At 35.2% G+C, this 22,849-nt stretch overlaps 1 protein-coding gene across 10 annotated transcripts in view; it reads left to right on the top strand.

The window, feature by feature from the left end:
* Positions 1-6,312, top strand: part of lilli (lilliputian) — a 166,553-nt gene extending 160,241 nt beyond the window's left edge. For 9 of the 10 annotated variants that reach the window (XM_067764028.1, XM_067764026.1, XM_067764027.1 and 6 more), the window contains 6 exons: positions 594-895; positions 954-1,148; positions 1,258-1,344; positions 1,414-1,579; positions 1,638-1,788; positions 1,861-6,312. In XM_067764028.1, coding sequence (XP_067620129.1) covers positions 594-895; positions 954-1,148; positions 1,258-1,344; positions 1,414-1,579; positions 1,638-1,788; positions 1,861-2,159 — 1,200 coding nt within the window. In that variant the 3' untranslated portion in view covers positions 2,160-6,312. The remainder of the gene's footprint in view (positions 1-593; positions 896-953; positions 1,149-1,257; positions 1,345-1,413; positions 1,580-1,637; positions 1,789-1,860) is intronic. The other variant, XM_067764029.1, reaches the window with a different exon arrangement.
* Positions 6,313-22,849: the final 16,537 nt, after the last annotated feature.

Below are 22,849 nucleotides of genomic sequence, written 5' to 3'. Positions count from 1 at the left end.
TAAGCAAGCCTTACAATATAAGATCCACAAAGTTGCTCAAAGCTCCAAAGAAAGAAGGCTTTCGGACCATGATAGGCGTACTTACGGAACACTGCCTGCTTGCGTGACATGCATATAAATAAGGTCTCGTTAGTAACAACAGATGAAGGAAGTGCAAGCAGCAGGAGAAACGGTTGCGCACGTGTTGTGTTTGTGTCCTGCACTCGCGAGATCAATGCACCAGATACTAGGGACAGCAGAATTGCCAGACCTGCAGGCAGCTATGAAACTAGATCCTAGAAAACGTCTATGGGAAGTTTTTTTAGGCGTGCATACTCAATAAATTTCAAAAACTAAATAAAAATTTTGAAACTTTCATAAAATATTCTCGAGTTTTCGAATGTTTTCGAAAACATTTCAGTTACAATATTTGCCGAAATTTTTATTTAAATTATTGAAAATAAGAAGAATTTTATTGACGAAATTTGATAAAAAAAAATTGGCAATCAGTTTTCTCCTACTATCTCTCAGGTTTTGGGCGCTGTGCAGTGTAATTGACATTTATTATTAACCGTTTTAGTATAGGAAACCTTATGATTCTATTTTACTTTTAGAAGGATCATCAGCATGTTGATAATCGGCAGCTGCCTCATACCAACCACGATCGGTTACTTATAACACGTCAATTACACCAACAGCAACAATTAACCAATGTTGGCACTTCGAATTCATCACATAGTCCTGCGCATTTACAGACACCTAGTAATACTTTAGTTACTCCCGCGATACTAAACGTACCATCTAGTAATGTAATGCCCCCAAATAGCAGTCCTGTACAATTGGCACCACCGCCACCACAAGTTATATATCGATCGTACTTTGAACGCGACGATGATGGACGGTGTGATGACATCTGGTATCGTACAAATGCTAAAGCAGTCAAACAATTTTTTTAATCTTTTAATTTTTTTTAGTAAAAATACAAAATTCCTGCAAGAAGCTGTCAAACGTAAGCACGCCGCTGATAAAGAACCGCATCTGTTCAATCAGGTAACACTTTATTTGGAGGCAGTTATCTACTTTTTATTAGCTAGTGCTGGCTTAGAACAGCACCGTAACTCCGAAGAAGCCGCCTGGGTTATGTACAAAGACACATTAAATTTAATTAAGTGAGTAAAGTGTGCGATTTTCTTAAACACACGATTTATTTAATTAAAGCTTAAAATTTCAATATAAAATGAAATTATTTTATTAATTTTTGGATTTATTCAATTTAAGGTTCATTTCTTCAAAGTTCAAGCATTTGCAAGTTTTATCCGCCACTAATGAACTTCACGAGCCACATAACAAAGTTGCAATCCTAAGGTAATGTAAAAAAAGTATTCATAGAGAAAGATGGCATTCAAACATTTGAAATTTTAATTTGATTTATAGCCTTCGATGTCAATCGCTTATATCACTGAAACTTTATAAAATGAAACGCGCTTATTGTCGTACCATCATAAATCATTGTATGGAAATCTTCAAAAGTGGTCGTACTGAAATACTCAATGGGAATACACCATCATCAAACTCGCCATCAAACTCCGTGTGCTCACAGGTAAGCATTGAAAATATTAAGATTATTTACCAACTGCTTTGTTTGAATTTATTTGCAGGGTTCTGGTTCAAATACGCCGCCCGGACGTAATATGCGCCAGGATATGCATACAACTCTAAGTCATCAAAATCTTTATTTTAATTATTTAGCTAATTGTCATGATTTGTGGGATCAAGCTGATCGTCTTGTGCGACAGGGTAATCATACTGGTGAGTTTTACATACATATATTTCTTAGTAGTCGTTCATTGTATTAACATAAATTGCATTACATTTGACCAGATTTCTTTATTGCATTGGATCACGAGAATGGACCGTTAACCCTGCATAGTTCAATGTATGATTTGTTTCGTTATGTACAATCTGGCCTTAAGAAGCTGAAAAGTGCAAATACCACTGCTACAACAACTACAACAACAATAACCAGTGGAAGTAGCGCATCTGCAACAACAAATAACTCTGTCGCTTCTGTTGGTGCTAGTACTACTACATCCACCAATATAACAACAACTTCGACCAGCACCACCACAATCAACAATTACAGCAATAGCGTTAGCGCAACCACCTTACAGTCTCAGTAGTGGCACCATTTCTGATGGGCAAACACATTTTATGGATAATACATATATATATTTATGTATGTGTAGAAAGAAGGTGCTGCTCGAGCTGTTTTTATTTCAATTCAATGGTTGTTGAGACACACACCATTTCTTAAACAAATTATCACAATATGTACATACTTAGTATTTATACAAAAATCTTGCATTGTTGAATGCAAGTATATGTGCTCTACGACTAATAAAAGTTAGTGTGTTTATACATACATATGTAGGTACCATTTATATGACTAGTTGAAAACGCTAATGACAAACACTATTTTGCCTGTGTTACATAAAATAATTTCATACGGCAAAGCAAAGTGTTGCAGTTTCTATTATCAATAATGTTACTATTGCAATTATTTCTATTATTTTTATTACTTATTATAAAATATTGAATGGAAATTATGAAGATTCTGATTTCAGTTTTTGAAACATTTAATTACAGCATAGTTTATTAAATAAAGAAACTTGCAAAAGGCATACAATACTGTTAAAAATGGAAATTAGAAGTTCGAAGCATAAAAATTTAGGTTGTTATATTTTTAAGGGAGAGTGGGAGAGTAAGAAAAAAATTTAAAATGTATGCGCTAAGCATTGCATAAGTTTTAATTTAATTTATATGTATTTATTTTTAGCAAGTTATTATTATTATTATTTTTTTTTTTGTTTTGTTTAATTCTGCTTTTCAATTTGCGAGAATAACATTGTATATATAGGAAAGTAAATGCCTTGATGTTAAGAGCATACATTTTGTATATAATCAATACGTAAACGAATGTTATTACCAATAATATTATTATAAATGTTACGTTTACTATTAAACAATATTATTTAAAACTATTTATAACAGCAAATAAATCAATTGGTTAAAAAAATAATAATAATAAGGCGCGTGCGCTGTCATCAATTATATTTGAGAAACACATAAACACCAAATTTGCATTACTTGCTATTTTTCATTCACACACTGAATCAAAAAAAAAATGTTTGTTCAAGTTGATACATTGACTTAAGCATGCATGCTAGGGCTGGGACTATCCGCATATCCGGATATCCATACGGATATCCGTTGACACGGATAAAATCCGGACGGCATGGATATCCGGTTAATATTCGTTTGTGAAACTATCCGGATTTATGAAGATCCGGTTAATATCCGTATTTTCGAATATCCAGTGAAAGCAACAAATATATGTTTATTTAACATTAATAACAATAAATTCGTGGGGCATTTAAATCAATTAACAGCGTTTTTTCACAATATAAACAAATGGCACTGTTCTTATTTTCACTTGTTTGTAAAATTGTAGCTTTAATTTTTGATGTTAATTTAATGACTTATAAACATATTTTATGAATAATTTTTCGACGTTTGCTTCGTTCAATTTGATAAGCAGATATTCAACTTTTATATTCTAGTATCCGGACATACGGATATCCGGATTTCCCATTTGTGAATCCGGATAGCCGGATTTTTTTCTTAGCTATCCGGTTTATCCGCATAGTTGAAAAATCCGGATGCAGTTCACAGCCCTAATGCATACCTGTGCAAGTATATTTAAAAAAAAAGAATAACTCGAGTTAAGCTATAGTTGATATTTTGGCATACTAACACAGAATTTTTAAAGTTTCCATATTATTTGTTGCTACAAAATATTCTATGTTGCAAGATTATCAGCTGATGGGTTTTAGTAATGAGTAAATATCTCAAAAGTTGCAAGAGATAGGTAGATTGATTTATTATTATAATTCGATTGTAGTCGAATTTTTCTTTTGCCAAATTTTATTAACAACTCCTTATTGTTTTCTAACTCACGGCTAAAGGATTTGTCGATTTATTTACACGATAGCAAAATAAATGATAACGATTATATCAACAAAAGTCGATTCTATGGCATAAACGACCCTCGCAATAAGGGGATAGGTCTTCTGAGACTGTTTAAAATATTTTTTTCCGAGCTCGGCTTACTCTAGAACCACACTCAAAATTATTTCAGATAAAGATCATTACAGGCAGAAACACCAATGAAACCGAAGCATTTCGGCTTTGATGAAAGAACCTGTTTCCCATCCGCCACCTCTTATGAATACGCGCCGAAGATTTCTGCGAGTTTCAGGATCGTGATTATGGACCAAGTTAGAGGCGAGGTAACGGCACTGGCGTAGCCTGTGTCACTTACAACGCAGTGTATATTGCATCGATATAGACATAGTGACAAGGCATGCCTCTTGTTATTTTGGACTATCTTGTATATCTATCTATCCAGTAAGCAATCTAGAACTGTTAAATTTTGCATCAACTATAACAATTGTTAAATTGCATTAATCCAAAATATTGGCTGTATCCGGTGCTCTCAAATCCCTGGTCGCGTAAGTTGCTCTGCTCTCTTCTGGAAAGCGTATCAAATGATCATCGTTGATTTTCGTAGCATAAAACATGGAATCGAAACTTTTCGATATAGCATATTAGCTGTCGAATTTGTCTTTGGCCGTTTTTCGAGCATGTCTATTAAACGTAAAAGATAAATCATAAAGATTTAATCCAAAAAAGCTCTACAATTCAACAACGAACAATAGAAGAATATATTTTTGTATACATAGATTTAAAATGTCTAACCAACTGCTGGGTGAAATATCATCAAACTAACTTTGGAAAACGCTCAATTTCAGAATTTTGTTTGAAAACGTGATCAGCCGGTCAGCAGTCGATATATGTACATTTACTATTAGTAATAATTTGCTCAACTTTTTCATACATACATGACGGCTTATATAGTAAATTTAACTCACAATGGCCCTATCCAAAACAATGCAACTTTACAGGATAAACAAAAACATTTGGGGTTCTCACGTCACGCCATTATCATAAGCTGATAACCTGCTCCCATTTTGTTTTTACATTCAGTATTTGAAAATATGCTTTCTTTAAAGGTTTCTTTGAGATTTCGTTTCGAAAATTCTTTGAAATTGCAAAAAATAAATAAATAATTTGTATGATAGTAACTTAGCACGACTGACACAACAGCTGAATTGTACTTTTTTTTACAAAATTTTTGTATGAGAAACAACAACAAAGCAGTCATGACTGGTTTAAAATCATAGCACATGCTATCTCGGCTACATTTCGAGAACGGTCTATTTTAAAGATAGTTTTAATAACGCCCTATTTCAGAATTTGTTTTAAAACCCCCTTTCTCAGTATTGGGTTGAAGAACGCCTTATCAGAGCTCAAATCCAATGCATTTTGGCATTATCTGGGGCGTTTATAAAAAAATATGTGAGAAAGGGCATTTTTAAACCAAATTTTGAAATAAGGCGTTTTCGAAACGGCAACCGGGATAGGGTGATATTCCACTCAGCAGTCGATATGTTGATAGGCCTTGTTACTTGCCTAGCTGTTTCGAAAAACCTGTTGGTTAAGGACTGCGAATTAAGCTTACGATATATGTACACCTTCTGGTGATAAATATTGTCATCGAGTAAAATTACGAAACACCTTTGTAATAAATGGAAATGTCCTCCAAAGATTGTGTAAATTCATTGTTTCTATTCTACGAAGATACCAATTGTATAATTTTTAAAATATTTGTTTAATCGAATGCTTTTTAATTTTTAGTAATATAAATTGCAATGCTTTTAAACGAAGACGTAAGTGCAACTAATCAACTCAAATTTGTATTATCAGACTACTCTAATTGTACGCTCTACCACACTCCATACAGACTTATCAGGACATGCTCCCTTTCAGTGATTCATTGCAAGGATTTTGCAGGGCTAGTTATTCCCAACGTTTAGTAGAAATTCAGTATGGGTATGACGTTCATATTTTATAAAAATTTTTATTGTTAAATATTTTGCTTTAATATGTTTATTTTATAATTACTGGTTTTCTGTTTCTCTCTTCCATATGTACATATTTCAAATTAGGAAAGACATTCATTTAACGAAGTTTCATATGAAATTATCTCAAAAGTTTAAGTTTTTAAAAAATATATACATACAGTATTTATAAGCTCGTTAGTGCGAAGATAGCGCATCAATCAACAGTGTTAATACACATTAAATAATAATAGAAAGGATATCAAAATGTAAACATAAAATAAAAGTACCAAAACGATTTTACAAATTTTAACTTTTTTGCGTGTTTCATTCGTTCTTTTTCAACCTCGAACTTCGTGGTTAAAAAAGGGTATAGTCGGGGATAGTGCACTAAATTTTCAGAGCACTAAGAGTTATATACTTTAACGATTTTTAGGAATTTCTGATTATTATGCACCTTCTATTAACGTTCAAATCGCTGAACTGTCGAGTAAATAACTCCAATATTCAGTATGACAAAATGGTCTTTATTTAGTACTTCACAATTACAATTATCGCGTCCTTCACGTATAGCGTGTTAAAATCAAACTGATTCCTGATTCCTCAGCTTGCCCGTGTTTTATGCTCTCGGCTACCTCGTTCGCCCATTTCTCATAGGTCTAGACGATTCACGAACATGACTTCTAGAACAGTTGTATCTCATGCTTGATTATTTAGCTATATACATACATGTATATCTGTGGTTTATGCGAGGCCATATGCTTTATTGCCGTCTATTGCCCGGGTTTTCAGTGGGATAGCAAGTGCTATCACCTAGCAGTATTTTAAATTTTAATTAGGGCAAACAAAGAAATTAAAATTATATATTATTATTATTATAATTTATTGTTATTATAATTTTAATTTCTTTGACGCTACGAAATTGCTAACATTCACCGCGATACATATTACCACTTGAAAATGTGTCACTATAACTAAATTTTAAACTACAAATGGAAATTAAAATGAACTGCACTTGCACTGTACCTCGCTATACCGAACGGTTGGCCCATGCCGTATTAAAGAGGTCCGGAATTCCTCTTGGTTCTGTTATTTGAAAGAAGAGCCATTTTTCTTCAGACATGAAATCGGAAATTTTCAACGCGTTATTTTTTCTCCGAGGCTTATTAAATCGTTTTACCGTGGCTGATCCCAAGCCTTGCGAACAACCCAGCAACGGAATTTAGGTTTTAGTGGTTTTAGTCGCCTTTTATGACAGGTATACATACCGCGGGTATATTCTAAGCCCCATAACCCGTAGAGTTTCAGCCGAAACACCGTCTTGGAAACAGAGAAAGGGGGAGACCTCCACTGAGTTGGGAGAGGCTGGTGGAGGAAAATTTTTGCTCTTCCCAATTGGCGTCAATTATCGCAAAACAGGGATAGTTGGCGTGACTTTACGAAACGGCGGAAATCGCTTGGCCGCTTGAGCGCCAATTGATGATGATGACTGAGATGGAATCCCCGGTTATATTCTGTGGTCGGAGGAGATCACTCGTAGGAAAATTCCCTCGCAAAAAAGTTCTGGTCGAGTATGGGCCTGCTTAAGCGACCATTACATTTTTAATCTACGTTTCCAAAAAAAGATACGTGTAAAGCGTTAAAAAAGGCTTAGCCACGCTCTCATATTCGAATTAAGTCTGGAACATCGGCAAAGCTATAAAAACGAGCTTTTTCTTTCACTGGACCGTGAAAATCAAATTTTGACAAACGAAATTAATGCTGTATAAGGCAGTTATCGTAGCCGTCCTGCTATACTTTGTAGACGAATGGACTGTAACATCAAATGGACAGCGACGGCGAGTACAGAAAGGGATATAATAAATGTAATGATGAGCTTTATGCAGACATCAACTTAAACCAGCGAATTAAAACACACCGGCTTCGTTGGAAAGGTTATGTTATGCGAAGGTATTCTAATCGGAACACGCCTATGGAGGCAGAAGAAAGGAGCTGCTGCTCTCCGATGGTGTTAAGCGAAAAATTGAACAATTAAGTAATTCCAACATATAAAAATATGTTAAAGTGTAAGGAATTCCTAGAAAGAAGCGGGGCTCATGATGGGTACTGTGAAATAAGAAAAGTTCGGCTGGTTTTTGGTCGATTCTTTGTTTCTGTGAGTTTAAACGTTTTCAGATTTTACCAATGAAATATAAAAAAAAAAAGCTTGATCTAAAGTGGTATTTAAATTTCGATACGAAGAAAAAACAAAAAAGTGGTAAATTGGTGAAATGTATCAGTTGCTCAACTGCCGTAGTGATTCAAAAAATGATTAAAAAATATATTACGAAGGTTTTAATTTTAATTTCCTTTCTTGCTTATGGATCAATCCTCAACAAAAAGGTTTGGAATTTTGCTGCTATATTCGTGATCACAGCTGTAGGTATGTTACCAAACGTATCACGATGCATGAAGAAATGAATATTCAGGTCATAATTTAAAGGGTTGTCTATCATACATAACTGTCTTTAAATTCTACTACGATCGGAGTAGATTTTACTATACCTTTAGAAATATAATAACTATATAAGCCGCTACCAGAATTTTTTAGACATAAAGATTAACGTAACCTTGTATTCCTTAAAAGATTATAGGTAAAAATTTCAGAAAAATTAATTTTTTGAGGAAACTTGTACGAAAAATTAAGCAAATACAATTTTTTACTTTCGTAATACAAGTAGATACTGGAAAATAGAGCTGCCGAAAAAGTGAGCTTATGTTGTTGACTTCACTCTTGTTATTGCATTATGATCACAAAGTATGGAAAAAAAAGTTGAAAATGTGCTCCGCAGGTTTAAGCACTTACCGTACGGCACCTGATTGGGGTTCTTCCGTTTGGTCGTCAAACAAATTTTGGTAACACTATGGACACATTCAGTCTATGTGAGGTCTTTATTGGCCGTCCATTCCACCTAACCTACCGGAGTGCTCAAAAATGAAGTCCTTGCAATTTTTGAAATAGCCACGAAGTATTGAAAACATCGGGCACATTTTCAATTTTTTTTATTGATACGTTCTTCTTTGTACTGTTTTTGCTTTTGTATTAGAAGTAGGCCCAGTATTCAAACCAAAAATCCACATGAAATGACACTCAAGAAATGCTTAAGAAAAATTTCGTCTGACACATTTTCTTTTGCAGTACGGAGCTCCAATAAATTTCCGCTACTATTTTATAAAGATTTTACAAGGTAACTCTGTCTTTGCGAAGAAATAGATGAATGTTCATTGCTACATTAAAGAAAAAGTATCATTTCGGAAAGCAAACAATTGAAAAGACTCACATTTCTTAAAATTCAGTATACAGTGAGGCCAATGGAATATTTAGCAGGACTAAACAACAAAAAAATGTTATAATAAAGTAACAGAAAAAATTAAAAATTAAATATTTAAACATTTTTTTTATGGAGACTGACCTCCGTTGGATTTCGATTCGATTCTTAATCGATTTAATGGACCTTTTTTTAGAAATGTGGAATCGATTTTTTTTTAAAACCGTTCGATTCTTTGGGCATCGAAGTTTTCATCACTGTCTACTTTACGGATGCTTGAGGAAATACATATTCTGTAATTTTTGTTTTTATAAATTTAGCTTTATTGTGTTGGTGGCTTCGGGAGAAAGATGAAATTTCTTCGCACTTCTGGTAAGCAATATATTGAACATGTGTTTATCTATTTTGTGGTATATTGTGTTCAGTATGAAATTAATACCACAGTTTTAGATTCTAGTAAGCCAATTGTAGGTGACTGAAGGGGAATTCAATCTTATAAGTAATCTAAAGATTCGCAGATCTGTTGTCTGGAAAGATTTTACTCAAGGGCAGGGCGATACTGCGAAATGCAAATCCTACGGAAAAAACGCAAAACAGGTGGAAATACAAATACAACCAATTTGTTAAATCACTTGTAGCGGTCACATCCAACGTTTATGGAAATGTCTTCACCAACAACTCTTATAGAATCCTTTTTTGAACATAATAACAACAACAAAAGGGAGTCTCAGTCTGTAGATGAGTGAAAAAAACAACTGGACTGTGCTTTGATTAGAATGATTGCCACAGATATGCAACCCTTTAGGAATGTCGAAGATAACGGATTCAGATCTTTTACAAAATGCTTGGATCCTAGGTATGTTTTGTCTTAACAAGTAACATTAAGAAACACAATTTTAACAAATTTATAAAATCAATACTTTTTATGACAGCAGCAAACACGAAAACAGAAGTGGCAATTTTTATGAAATTTCGTCAATTAAATTCTGTATTCCTTTTTATTTTCAATAAGCTAAGAAAATACTTCCATAAAGTTTTTAACTGAAACTACGCAAACCATGACACAAATTGCGGTATGTTGTCAATTGAAATTTCCGTATACCTCATTGATTAAAATGCCGTAAATGTGTACTGAGAACATGCTACCTTACGTATGTAATAAATACTTCCTTTAAATACTTCCTATATGACGCTGAACATATATCGATTCTAATGCCGTAAACGAAGCGAGAACATTATACATATTGTAATAATAAGTATTAAAGAAGAAAGTGTGTTGGTTAATGTTCCCAAGGTTGGTTTCCCTACATTTTGAAATAAAAAAGCGCAAAAAGTATGGCATTACGGTAAAGAATATACTAATTATCTCACTCCGATGAAAAGATCTTGTGAAGAACCATGCGGCATTCCTTGATGCTTCTATTTTTGTCGGAAGGCAACGAAACGAGAAACTGTCCAGCTCTATTTTTCGGGAAAAATCGTGTAAATGGTTAAGTACATAAGCAAGTACACTGTTACAAAAAATAAGTAAAATTTAAATAAACTTTGTTTGGTTCGATTTATTCGATTAAATCGATTTTTTCAAGAATCGAATCGAAAAAATCGATACTTAAAAGAATCGAATCAAATACAGCTCTACTCCGTTGCGTTATCAATAGAACCTACTAAAGGAGTTACATACGTAGCAGCTACAAATTGTGTTAAAAGTCCCAAAATAAACTCTTCAGCACAAGTGGTGTATTTGAAGTTATATATTCCATGGTTTTTTCATGGTCTTTAAAATTGTGTTACGAAAGAATGTAAAAGGTCTAACAAAATTAACCTGTTAATTCCAAAATAGTCAGTAAGATGTACATGCGGTCATACCCATAAATTTAGCTGATCTGAACATGAGGACACCTACAAATTCTGCTAAGGCAGAAGCTTTTTACGGTAAATATATACTTTGAGCTACTTTCGCATTTGTGCTATTTGTTACTTGAATAGAGGACTTTCGTTTGCATGCACACTACCTCTATAGCAAGGCGTCCGCCGTGATGAAATATGTATTTTTCTGTAACTGGCCCACATTTTAGTAGGTGACCTGTATACAATTTTTATTTCATGCGTTGATTCAGCAGATAGATGGGATTTAGTACTGTTATTTACATTTCTCCGAATACCCTTTCAAAAATTGATTTGCTACCAATTTATGATCGTATAATTTCTTATTTTTTATCTGCATCGCCTTATTCTCTCCAAAACTTAATCGCAGTTGGCAGCGCAATACGAAAATGCATTCAAGCAGGATTTTTTAATACAGTTGGCAACGCTTGTTGAAAAATACGTTATGCACGGTAGTTAAAGAATTCGCCCGCAAAATTTTGTAACTACTACTGAATTATTTATTCGGGAGGGCGCCAAAAACTTTAGCAAAATTTTAAGAACTTATAAAAATTTCCAGAAGTTATTATCTGCAAGTCAAACTTTTAATTCAGCCTCCAAAAAGGCACAATATGAAGAAAGCAAAGTGGTAAGTTGGGTGAAGTTTTTTGATCCCTTCATAATTTCTAGAAAAAGTTCCATAATTTATCTTTCAGTTGAAATCGTGTAGAAGTAATACGAAATAATGTTTATAGCATTAAGATTAATAATGTAACATTCCAATTGGAAACGTACATGTTTTTGCCGATGGTTAATCCTGGTGAGACCTAAATTAATGGCATGAATTCGTCGAATATCTTAAAAAATGAAAACAAGTTGTACGCTTAGTTGACTTCAAAGTGCTACTTTTTCGAAATCGCCATTCAGGTTGTCCCCACGAATATGTCCTAAATCTAATTTGGGGTTAGGAAATGTCCTTGGGTGATTACATAAACAATTACCAGTTGCTACCATAAAGTACCAACGGTAGATTTCCAAGACACAAATTTACAAATTGGTAGTTATTTCCGGGGCGTTATAGAAGCACATCAGAACATCCGCTTGCCGGTAATTTAACCTCTTCGTGTCGATTGCGATCTTAAAAAAGATATAATTTATTTCCTCCGAGAAAACATATAATCAATCTCTTTAAAAAATGATACCAAGCGGTTCATTGAACTCATGTCATCGAAATAAAGAACAACGCCTTATGCGAAAAATTAATACAACTCATGGGTCGAGAGAAGTACAATTTGAACAGCCTCGACAGAGCAGTAGTGCTTGGGAAAGAGGACAGACTTCGGAGCACAGTTGCGAATGGAGACCATGGTAAGGTGAGTTCAATAAGCATAATCAAAATATGTAAAATCTATATATTGAAATGCGTATGTATATTTCAGTTTCAAAGGGTTAAATTTGGGTGTATAAATAATGTATTCGCATAAGTTCTATCTGCGGTAGTAATCTAAAACCGAATGCTAATGTCGAATGCTAATACGCGTCTTTTATGTCTATCGAAAGATATTCACGAAAAACTGAAAAATTACCGAGGTCACTCCGAATTGGTTGCTGGAATCCATAGAATTTTTGCGCGAACACCTTTCTGCATTGGCGGCCTTTGGCCGCGCTTATAAAAAATTACCCTGGGTGGGGCAACACCGGTTTGTAGATCAATTTTATATCCGCGCAAAATGTTTACAATCTACGCAATATATTTTTTCTGTATACAAAAAAATAATGTAAATTACAACAACCACATGAAAAATATTTTTCTTGCAAATATCTCCTAACAGGTAAAATTTTTCTTTGCCGGATTATTGTTGTCGAGGTCAAGACGGGTCTTTTGACACTTCTTCCGTTTGTTGTTGTTGTAGCGATAAGGACACTTCCCGAAGGCCTTGGGGAGTGTTATCGAGTTGATGGTCCTTTGCCGGAAGCAGATCCGGTACGTTCCGGTACCGAGCTCGCCATCTCGGGAACGATTTTTTATGACCACATGCGACCTTCTAGGCCATCCCGCCCTCCCACACCCTAGATCCATGAGGAGTTTGGGGTCGCCAGAGCCTCGGCTGTTAATGAAACAGGATTCGCCACGGATAGGTGAGGTTGACAATTGGGTTTGGAGAAGCTATATATAGCGCTGGCAACCTGAAAAGGTTGCCCTATACAACCCCTTGAATTGGTATTTTAGTCGCCTCTTACGACAGGCATACCTACGGCGGGTATATTCTAACCCCCTAACCCGCTGGAGTATTCCAGTATTTTTGGCGTGTATTAGCAGTCTACCACTGTTTTAGATTTTTACTCTATTTTTCCCATATGAACGCAAAATTTTTTAAATTTATGTTAAGATAAGCCGTTTTAGAACCGGCAACATAGATGGGGTTATCTATCACGATATACTGACTAGTGTTATGATAGTATGCGCTAGCCACAGAAAGGCTCAAAAATATATAGACAAGTCCTCTCTTATGGCCGAGACATTCGAGTGACATTAAATCTGCATGAAAGGCGGATTGAATGGATATTTGAATGTTTAGAAAACACTACCAAAATGCTTTATTTCATACAAATTTTAAAATAAAAATAATGCAGGGCCGATTTAAGGCAGACATTCTCTTCCAATTTGCGTGCTCCTTTTAATTTTTCCTACAAATTGGTGGGACACGACTTACATGTTTTATTTTTAATTATTTTATTTATTTATTATTACGGTCTTTAAGACCTAGTTTAGGTTAAAATTAAAAGATTAACATAAATACTCATGTCACATTTAGTGACGTACAATATAAAAACAGTTTTTCTTTGAACTTACTAATTTTTTCACAGTCTTTTAACTCAGAAGGTAACTCATTGTACATTTTATACCCTAAATATTCTAGAGACCTTTTGGCGAACTCAGTTCTTATTCTAGGCAGTCTTATATTATTGCAATTTCTAGTTCCATAATTGTGGATTTCATGATTATAATGTATTTTACTCCTCAGGTAATTCGGTAACAATCCTAACCTAAGTTGGTGTATAAATTTCAATGTGAAATAACTGACTGATTGTTTAATACTAAGCCAGTTTAATCTATTGAGCATTACAATTTTTGGCGTTCTTGGAGGACATTTTAAAATAAATCGCATTGCCTTGTTTTGCTGTATTTGAAGTTTCTTAATATATATATCGTTACTTAATAGCAGAATAGTAGGACAATAAATAAAGTGTGGTTCAATAATTGAACGATAAACCAATATTTTATGACTTTGACTGATGTGTTTACATGTTCTATACATGTAGCCTATTTTCTGTGCAATTTTCCTTTCCAGATAAGTTACATGCTCTCCAAAATTTAGATTATCATCAATCAAAACTCATAAATACTTAATATTGTCTACTCTTTGGATTTCCATGTTTTTTACCTTCAGCGTAATATTATTTAAACTATTGTTACCTATGATATTAGTGTTTTTACAAAATATGAACTTAGTTTTTTCGACATTTAATTTCGGTTTTCTAAGGCATAACCATTTGTATAGCGAGTCCAGGTCTTGTACTTTCAGCATGGCACATTCTGCATATTTTTCACTTATGATAAGCAATGCATCATCCGCAAATATACATACGTATTTTACAATATTTTAAGCATCTTTTGATATCATTGATATAAAATGTAAACAATATTGGCGCCAAGACCGAGCCTTATGGTAAACCAATGTTAACATCCACCACTGATGAAACTTCCTTTCCAATTATCGTTCTCTGTTTTCTGTCGCTCAAATAACTCCGGAACCATTCCAACGCCTTTCCTCTTATACCAATTTTAAACATAACGTCCAATAACTCAGATATATCGACCGTTTCAAAAGCCCGTTTTAAGTCCCAGAAGACAGACACCGTAAATTTTTTGTCCGCTATGTCTTCTTTCCAATCTGCAATTACCATATTAAACGCTGTTTCACAAGAATGGCTCTTCCTGAATCCCGATTGTTCTGGGATAATCACATTGTGCTTCTCTAAGTATGCCACAAGTTGATTCTTCACCACTGTCTCCATATTTTTTTCATCTGTAGGTAACGTGTTAATTGGACGTAGCTCCTCAAGTTTCTTTGTATTTTTTACTATTTCCACGGGTATTATTATTGAAAATTTCCAGTAACTAGGTACAATACCGCTGTTTAAGGACTCGTTAATTATATCTTTGTAGAAATTAGCAGTATATATCATGGCATCTTTAAAGACACCCTCCGATAAAAGCTTGTCGCCGCCATATTTGTTTTTAAGTGATTTTGTGATAATAATAATATCGTCCTCTACAATGTCAGTAAATTTAAATGTTTGAAACGGATTACTGTGATTTGCGCTTATGTCATCCCCATTTACAATTTCTTCGATGCTATCATCAATTTCAACAATACTTTGTATAAAAAAGTTATTTAGCGCATTAGCCATATCATATTCATTTTCCAGGCATTCACCGTTAATTACAATTTTAGTGATGTGTTTTTTAACATCATTAAGCTCGACGAGGTCTTTTAGACACTTCCACATACGTTTCATATAGCCATTGTTATTATTTACTCTATCTTCCATGTATTTCTTTTTTTTATAAATTATGGTTCTTTTATATATTTTCTTAATGACGTTATATTCATCCCAATATCCAGTATTTCGAGCAGTTTTATTAGATTATATTTTTCTTTTATTTGCAGGTTGTTAATTCTCGGTCGTACCACTTATTTCTAATCTGTATTTGGGTCCTCTTTATATAAGCCAGTGCTTGCATAGCCTCAGTTAAAACTTCGTTCAGGGCTTTAGTTTTAGTTTCTACTCCGGAAATTGACATAAAGCTGAAATGGCATGTTCGTAGCAAATTTAAGTTAGTTTTCAGAACTATAGTATTCCCAACATGTAACAGTAGGATATCTTCTCATTTTACAAGGCTTTGTTGTTGGCACTTCGATGTGGATTGTCTCATGGTCAGAAATGCGATGTTCACCTATATTCACTGCTTTAACTTTATCATTGTTACTGAATAGCAAATCAATTCTTGTAGACGAGTACTCTGTTATCCTCGTGTCGAAGTTTATCCTTTGTATCATTGCGATTTGTGCAAATAAACTTGTTAGCTGGTTTAAGTATGTTGACGATACATTTACATTGATATTAAAATCACCAATTATTAAATTATTATCCGCCTCCTTGAGATGTTCAGTGATGATTTCATTTAGATAAGTAATAAAGGTGGAGTCACTGCTACTTGGTGAGTGATATAGTAAACCGATTTTCCATTTTAACGCGCACTTGTTTATTTTTACAATAATGCACCACAATTCATGCTGATAGCTTTATTACAAACTATGCTAAATTGTATATTTTCATACACATACATGACAACACCGCCAGTATGCCTACTTTGAGAGTCACAACGAATGCATTTGTAGGTCGGAATACTAAGTTCAGAATCCAATATATGTTCTGTTGCACACGTTTCCGTACATAACACAATACTTGGTCTTCTTATTTCAATAGGACGTTCCAGCTCAATTTTATTTGCTATAATACTACTAATATTAAGATAAATGTATTCCAAGTTGTATATATTGCTATCTCGATTTAAATAATGTTTTGGCTTTTGTGTTGCAGTAAGGATCTTCTTTGGTTGCTAATAAACAACTTTCCTTTTCCTTGCATCTAGCTTTTGTTGGTATACGGGAAAAGTTCTATCCAGAGTATCATGGTTTTTGTCAAGTCCTACATTCAGCTCCTTGTTTGCTCTTATGCAGTTAATGCACTTGTTTACTGCATCCTTTATGCATTGTGTATGTTTATGCTCACCCAAGCATTTTGTGCATACTTCCCTTTCCTTGCAGTCAGCCGCTTTGTGATTGAAGCCTTTGCATTTAAAACAACCCAATACCTGCACTGCATCATATACTCGGCAACGTTCCCAACATACATTAAGCCTCACTGCAGCTAGTACATTTGCGAACGCTTCAACATTCATTTCTATCACAACAACAACAGTAGTTTTTCGGGTTTTTTTCACTTCATATTGCTTAACAATTTTGATGTCCGTTTCACTTAAACAAATGTTTTGTCGTTTAATTCTTTGCACCAGTTCCTCGTCGCTTTTTTTAAATTTATACCAGTCACCATGACTGCTGGTTTCACTTTTTTGGGAATCTTAACCTCATAGTTATTTCCCAGATTGTTCTCAATGGCATTTTTTATTTTGTCACGCTCATGATCATTTTCGCTTTCAACAATAACAACTCCGCTTTGCCTTGCTTGTTATTTGCAGCTGTTGTTGTTGTAGCGATTAGGTTACTCCCCGAAGGCTTTGGGGAGTGTTATCGATGTGATGGTCCTTTGTCGGATACACATCCGATACGCTCCGGTAACACAGCACCATTAAGGCGCTGGCCCGACCAGCATGACCACATTGAACCTTCAGGCCATCCCTCCCTCCCCACCCCCAAGTTCCATGAGGAGCTTGGGGTCGCCAGAACCTCGTCTGTTAGTGTAACGGGATTCGCCGCTCGAAGGTGAGGTTGACAATTGGGTTGGAGAAGCTATATGTTGCGCTACACAACCCCTTGAATCCCGTTATTTGCAGCTCTTTAGGATCAGCTTTCGAGTTTAGGTCAGTTTTGGTTTTTTCAATATTTTTCCTTTTATTCGGCTTGTCAACCACACCTACGCGAGGGGAATCATGTAAAAAATATGAATGTGCCATACACATAAATAGCAGATAAACCCCTGGCGAGCCTATGCAGTTGAGTCAATTAATGATGATTCTATTACGTACGGTTAGGAAGGTTTCCGTTTTTGAAAAGAAGTACCAATAACATTTATTGATATAGGTCAGCAAATAAAAAAGTCAAGAAAATGTTTTTTAAGTATTTTTTTTGGTTCAATATGCAGCATAGTTTGTTCAGTGTAATAAATGTCGACAAAATATTATATACATACTTTTAACCAACACCAATACTACAGTATTATCAGCATAGAAAATAATCTTAACCCCTAAACTGTACTCCGAGTACGCCCATGTGTGCATAGTTCTTGTACACACTACGTACTATATAGTATGTATATATATGTATGTACATATGTATATTACATATGTATGTTACATATGTATGAAATCTTTTTGTTATTTGTAATGTTTGACGTTGTTGCTTCTCCGGTACCCGAAGCATATAAAAATATGGGCGACGACGACAACACTTACCCGATGGAGTTCAATGGTCTTTTGACACAAATGATGTCAAGTTGAGTCAGGACCAAAAGAGTAAACAGTCTTTACATAAACGACGAACGAGAATGCAGCAACAAACTACTACGAATCTCCCAATCCAGCCGGTAAAACAATGCTTCGTCTCTTTCATCCATCTAAATAAAGCATTGCGATATTGTTCATAACATATATACATAAATATAACTCATTTACATACATGCCAAGTAGTGGTAACAACACTACGTATAAAATATTGTTTTTTAGCTTTTTTATAGTAATATATAGTATAGTAAAATATAGTAAAAAAACAATCTTAAATAATTAATACGCTCTTAATACAAAAAAAATCCATAACCGTCAAAGCGAAATCTTTCAATCTCTAGCCTATCGTCATACGCTTCAGCCGCCTTACCTTCAAAGCTCGTAGATGGACCGTTGATTTGGACATAAGCATCCATTTTATAATTTTTCTTTTTGCCGCTTACGCGTTTCTAGCAGTTATGAGATATTATGTATGTAGTATTGCATTTGTTTTGAAAGAGAACGCTTTTGCTGCTTTCATGTATTACCGGAAACATTCTCTCTGCTTTGCGGCTATGAACCTACCACAACCAAATTCGTCCTGTGCCTAACCAGAAAACAAGAAATGGCAACTGCATTTATTTATTGTACATGTTCTGTGTATGTGTTGGGCGAAATTATACTGGAACTGATAGGCATATCGGTAATTATGTCTCAGTGGTATTACACTTTCAAGTGTGTTGTGCGAAAGATTGAAGCCCACCGTGAACCGGCTGATTGGACATTATCAGTGCGCCTTCAGACCTGGTAAATCTACCATCGACCAGATTTTCACAATGCGCCAAATCTCGGAAAAAACCCGTGAAAAGAGAATCGAGACACATCACCTCTTCGTCGATTTTAAAGCCGCCTTCGACAGCACGAAAAGGAGCTGCCTGTATGCCGCTATGTCTGAATTTGGTTTCCCCGCAAAACTTATACGCCTGTGCAAAATGACGTTGAGAAACACCATCAGCTCAGTCAGAATTGGGAAGGTCCTCTCCGAGCCGTTCGAAACTAACCGAGGTTTCAGACAGGGTGACCCGCTATAGTGCGATTTCTTTAATTTTATGCTGGAGAAAATAATACTAGCTGCAGAACTTAACCGCACTGGAACAATATTCAATAAAAGCGTGCAATTACTGGCATATGCTGATGACATTGATATCATCGGAAAAGGAAAAAGAAGCGGTAAAGATGGGTTTGATGGTGAATGAGGACAAAACGAAGTACCTGCTGTCATCGAGCAAAGAGTCAGCGCATACGCGCCTGGCAACCACGCTACTGTTGGCAGCCATAATTTCGAAATAGTAAAATACTTCGTTTATTTGGGAACCAGCATCAACACTAGCAACAACATCAGCACTGAAATCCAGCGAAGAATCAATCTTGCCAATAAATGCTACTTTGGACTAGGTAGGCAATTGAAAAGTAAAGTCCTCTCTCGGCGAACGAAAATCATACTCTACAAGTCACTTATCGTACCCGGCCTGCTATATGGGGCAGAAGCATGGACCATGACAACAGCAGACGAAGCGGCTTTGGGAGTGTTCGAGAGAAAAGTTCTTCGAAAGATTTATGGACCTCTACGCGTTGGCGATGGCGAGTACCGAAAAAGATTAAATGATGAGTTGTACGAGATATACGCAGACATCCACATAGTCCAGCGAATCAAAACGCAGCGGCTGCGCTGACTAGGCCATGTTATGCGAATGAAAGATGATGCTCCGGCCAAGAAAGTGTTTCTATCGGAACTCGCCTATGGAAGCAGAGGTAGAGGGCAGCCCCCACTCCGTTGGAAGGACCAGGTGGAAAATGATTTAAACTCCCTTGGTGTGACTAATTGGCGCCGGTTGGCTGAGCGAAGGAGCGACTGGCGCACCTTGTTGGACGGCCATAACCGTTTAGACGGTTAAGCGCCAATTAAGTAAGTAAGTAGGTAAGTGTGGTAGTTGATAAATATACCACTATTTATTATACACACACTATTTATTTTTATAAAATACCTTTATTATAACGACTCCTAAATGTATGTTACAGTTTGTTTTTAAAATTCATAACCGAATGAAAATTTTTGAAACAATCATTTCAAAATTGAAATATAAACAAGTAAGGAAGGCTAAGTTCGGGTGTAACCGAACATTACATACTCAGCTGAGAGCTTTGGAGACAAAATAAAGGAGAATCACCATTTAGCAAAATGAACCTAGGGTAACCCTGGAATGTGTTTGTATGACATGGGTTTCAAATGGAAGGTATTAAAGAGTATTTTAAAAGGGAGTGGGCCATAGTTCTATAGGTGGACGCCATTTCGGGATATCGCCATAAAGGTGGACCAGGGGTGACTAGAATTCGTTTGTACGATATGGGTATCAAATGAAAGGTGTTAATGAGTATTTTAAAAGGGAGTCGGCCTTAGTTCTATAGGTGGACGCCTTTTCGAGATATCGCCATACAGGTGGACTAGGGGTGACTAGAATGCGTTTGTACGATATGGGTATCAAATAAAAGGTGTTAATGGTTATTTAAAACGTAGTGGGCCTTAGTTCTATAGGTGAGATATCGATGAAAATGTGGACCAGGGTGACCCAGAACATCATCTGTCGGGTACCGCTAATTTATTTATATACATATGTAATACCACGAACAGTATTCCGGCCAAGATTCCAAGCGCTTTTGTTTCGCCCTGCAGAACTTTTTCATTTTCTTCTACTTAATATGGTAGGTGTCACACCTATTTTACAAAGTTTATTCTAAAGTTATATTTTGCGTCAATAAACCAATCCAGTTACTATGTTTCACCTCTTTTTTCATATTTGGTATAGAATTATGGCATTTTTTAATTTTTCGTAATTTTCGATATCGAAAAAGTGGGCAAGTGAGTTCCGATAATTATCGGTAAACTGAGCTTAATAAAGATATATCGATTTTTGCTCAAGTTATCATGTTAACGGCCGAGCTGAAGGACAGACGGTCGACTGTGTATAAAAACTGGGCGTGGCTTCAACCGATTTCGCCCATTTTCACAGAAAACAGTTATCGTCATAGAATCTATGCCCCTACCAAATTTCACAAGGATTGGTAAATTTTTGTTCGACTTATGACATTAAAAGTATTCTAGACGAATTAAATGAAAAAGGGCGGAGCCACGCCCATTTTGAAATTTTCTTTTATTTTTGTATTTTGTTGCGCCATATCATTACTGGAGTTGAATGTTGACAGAATTGACTTATATACTGTAAAGATATTATTTTTTTTGTTAAAATTTGACTTTAAAATTTTTTTTTTAAAGTGGGCGTGTTCGTCATCCGATTTTGCTAATTTTTATTTAGCACACATATAGTAATAGGAATAACGTGCCTACCAAATTTCATCATGATATCTTCAACGACTGCCAAATTACAACTTGCAAACTTTTAAATTACCTTCTTTTAAAAGTGGGCGGTGCCACGCCCATTGTCCAAAATTTTACTAATTTTCTTTTTTGCGTCATAAGGTCAACGCACCTACCAAGTTTCAGCGCTTTACCCGTCTTTGGTAATGAATTATCTCACTTTTTCGGTTTTTCGAAATTTTCGATATCGAAAAAGTGGGCGTGGTTGTAGTCCGATTTCGTTCATTTTAAATAGCGATCTGTGATGAGCGCCCTGGAACCTACATACCAAATTTCATCAAGATACCTCAAAATTCACTCACGTTATCGTGTTTACGGACGGACGGACTTGGCTAAATGAATTTCTTTTTTCGCCCAGATCATTTTGATATATAGAAGTCTATATCTATCTCGATTAGTTTATGCCGTTACGGATTACCGCTATGCGAACAAAGTTAATATGCTCTGTGAGCTCTGCTCAGTGAGTATAAAAATTAACAAGAACAAAAATTCAATTTATTTAAAGTAGGTACATTTAAAGTTGAATATAAATATAACCCTACAGCAAGGTATTATAAACATACCACGTACCATACTATCCAAACAGGACAGAGTAAAAATCTTTTTCAGCTGATTTTTTTCGTTCCATACATTCTATTGCAAAAATATTAGTACAATATGACCTTTTATATTACAACAGAAAGATAAATAATAATGATAATAATAACAGAAGTAAATTTTAAGTAAATTTTCACAAAAATTATAAAGATGTAAAAGTCACCTACAGTCAATTAAAAATTAGATAAACAGATTAAAAATAAATGTTTGTAAATTCTCGAGCTATATACCCCAGCGGGTTAGGGGGTCAGAATATACCCGCGGTAGGTATGTCTCTCGTCAGAGGCGACTAAAATACAAGATTCAGGGGCTGTGTAGCGCAACCCTTCAGGTTTCCAGTGCAATATATAGCTTCTCCAAT

The sequence above is a fragment of the Eurosta solidaginis genome, chromosome 2 (assembly GCF_040869045.1).
Source record: "Eurosta solidaginis isolate ZX-2024a chromosome 2, ASM4086904v1, whole genome shotgun sequence".
Taxonomy (NCBI): domain Eukaryota; kingdom Metazoa; phylum Arthropoda; class Insecta; order Diptera; family Tephritidae; genus Eurosta; species Eurosta solidaginis.
This window is presented reverse-complemented; position numbering and strand designations above follow the sequence as displayed.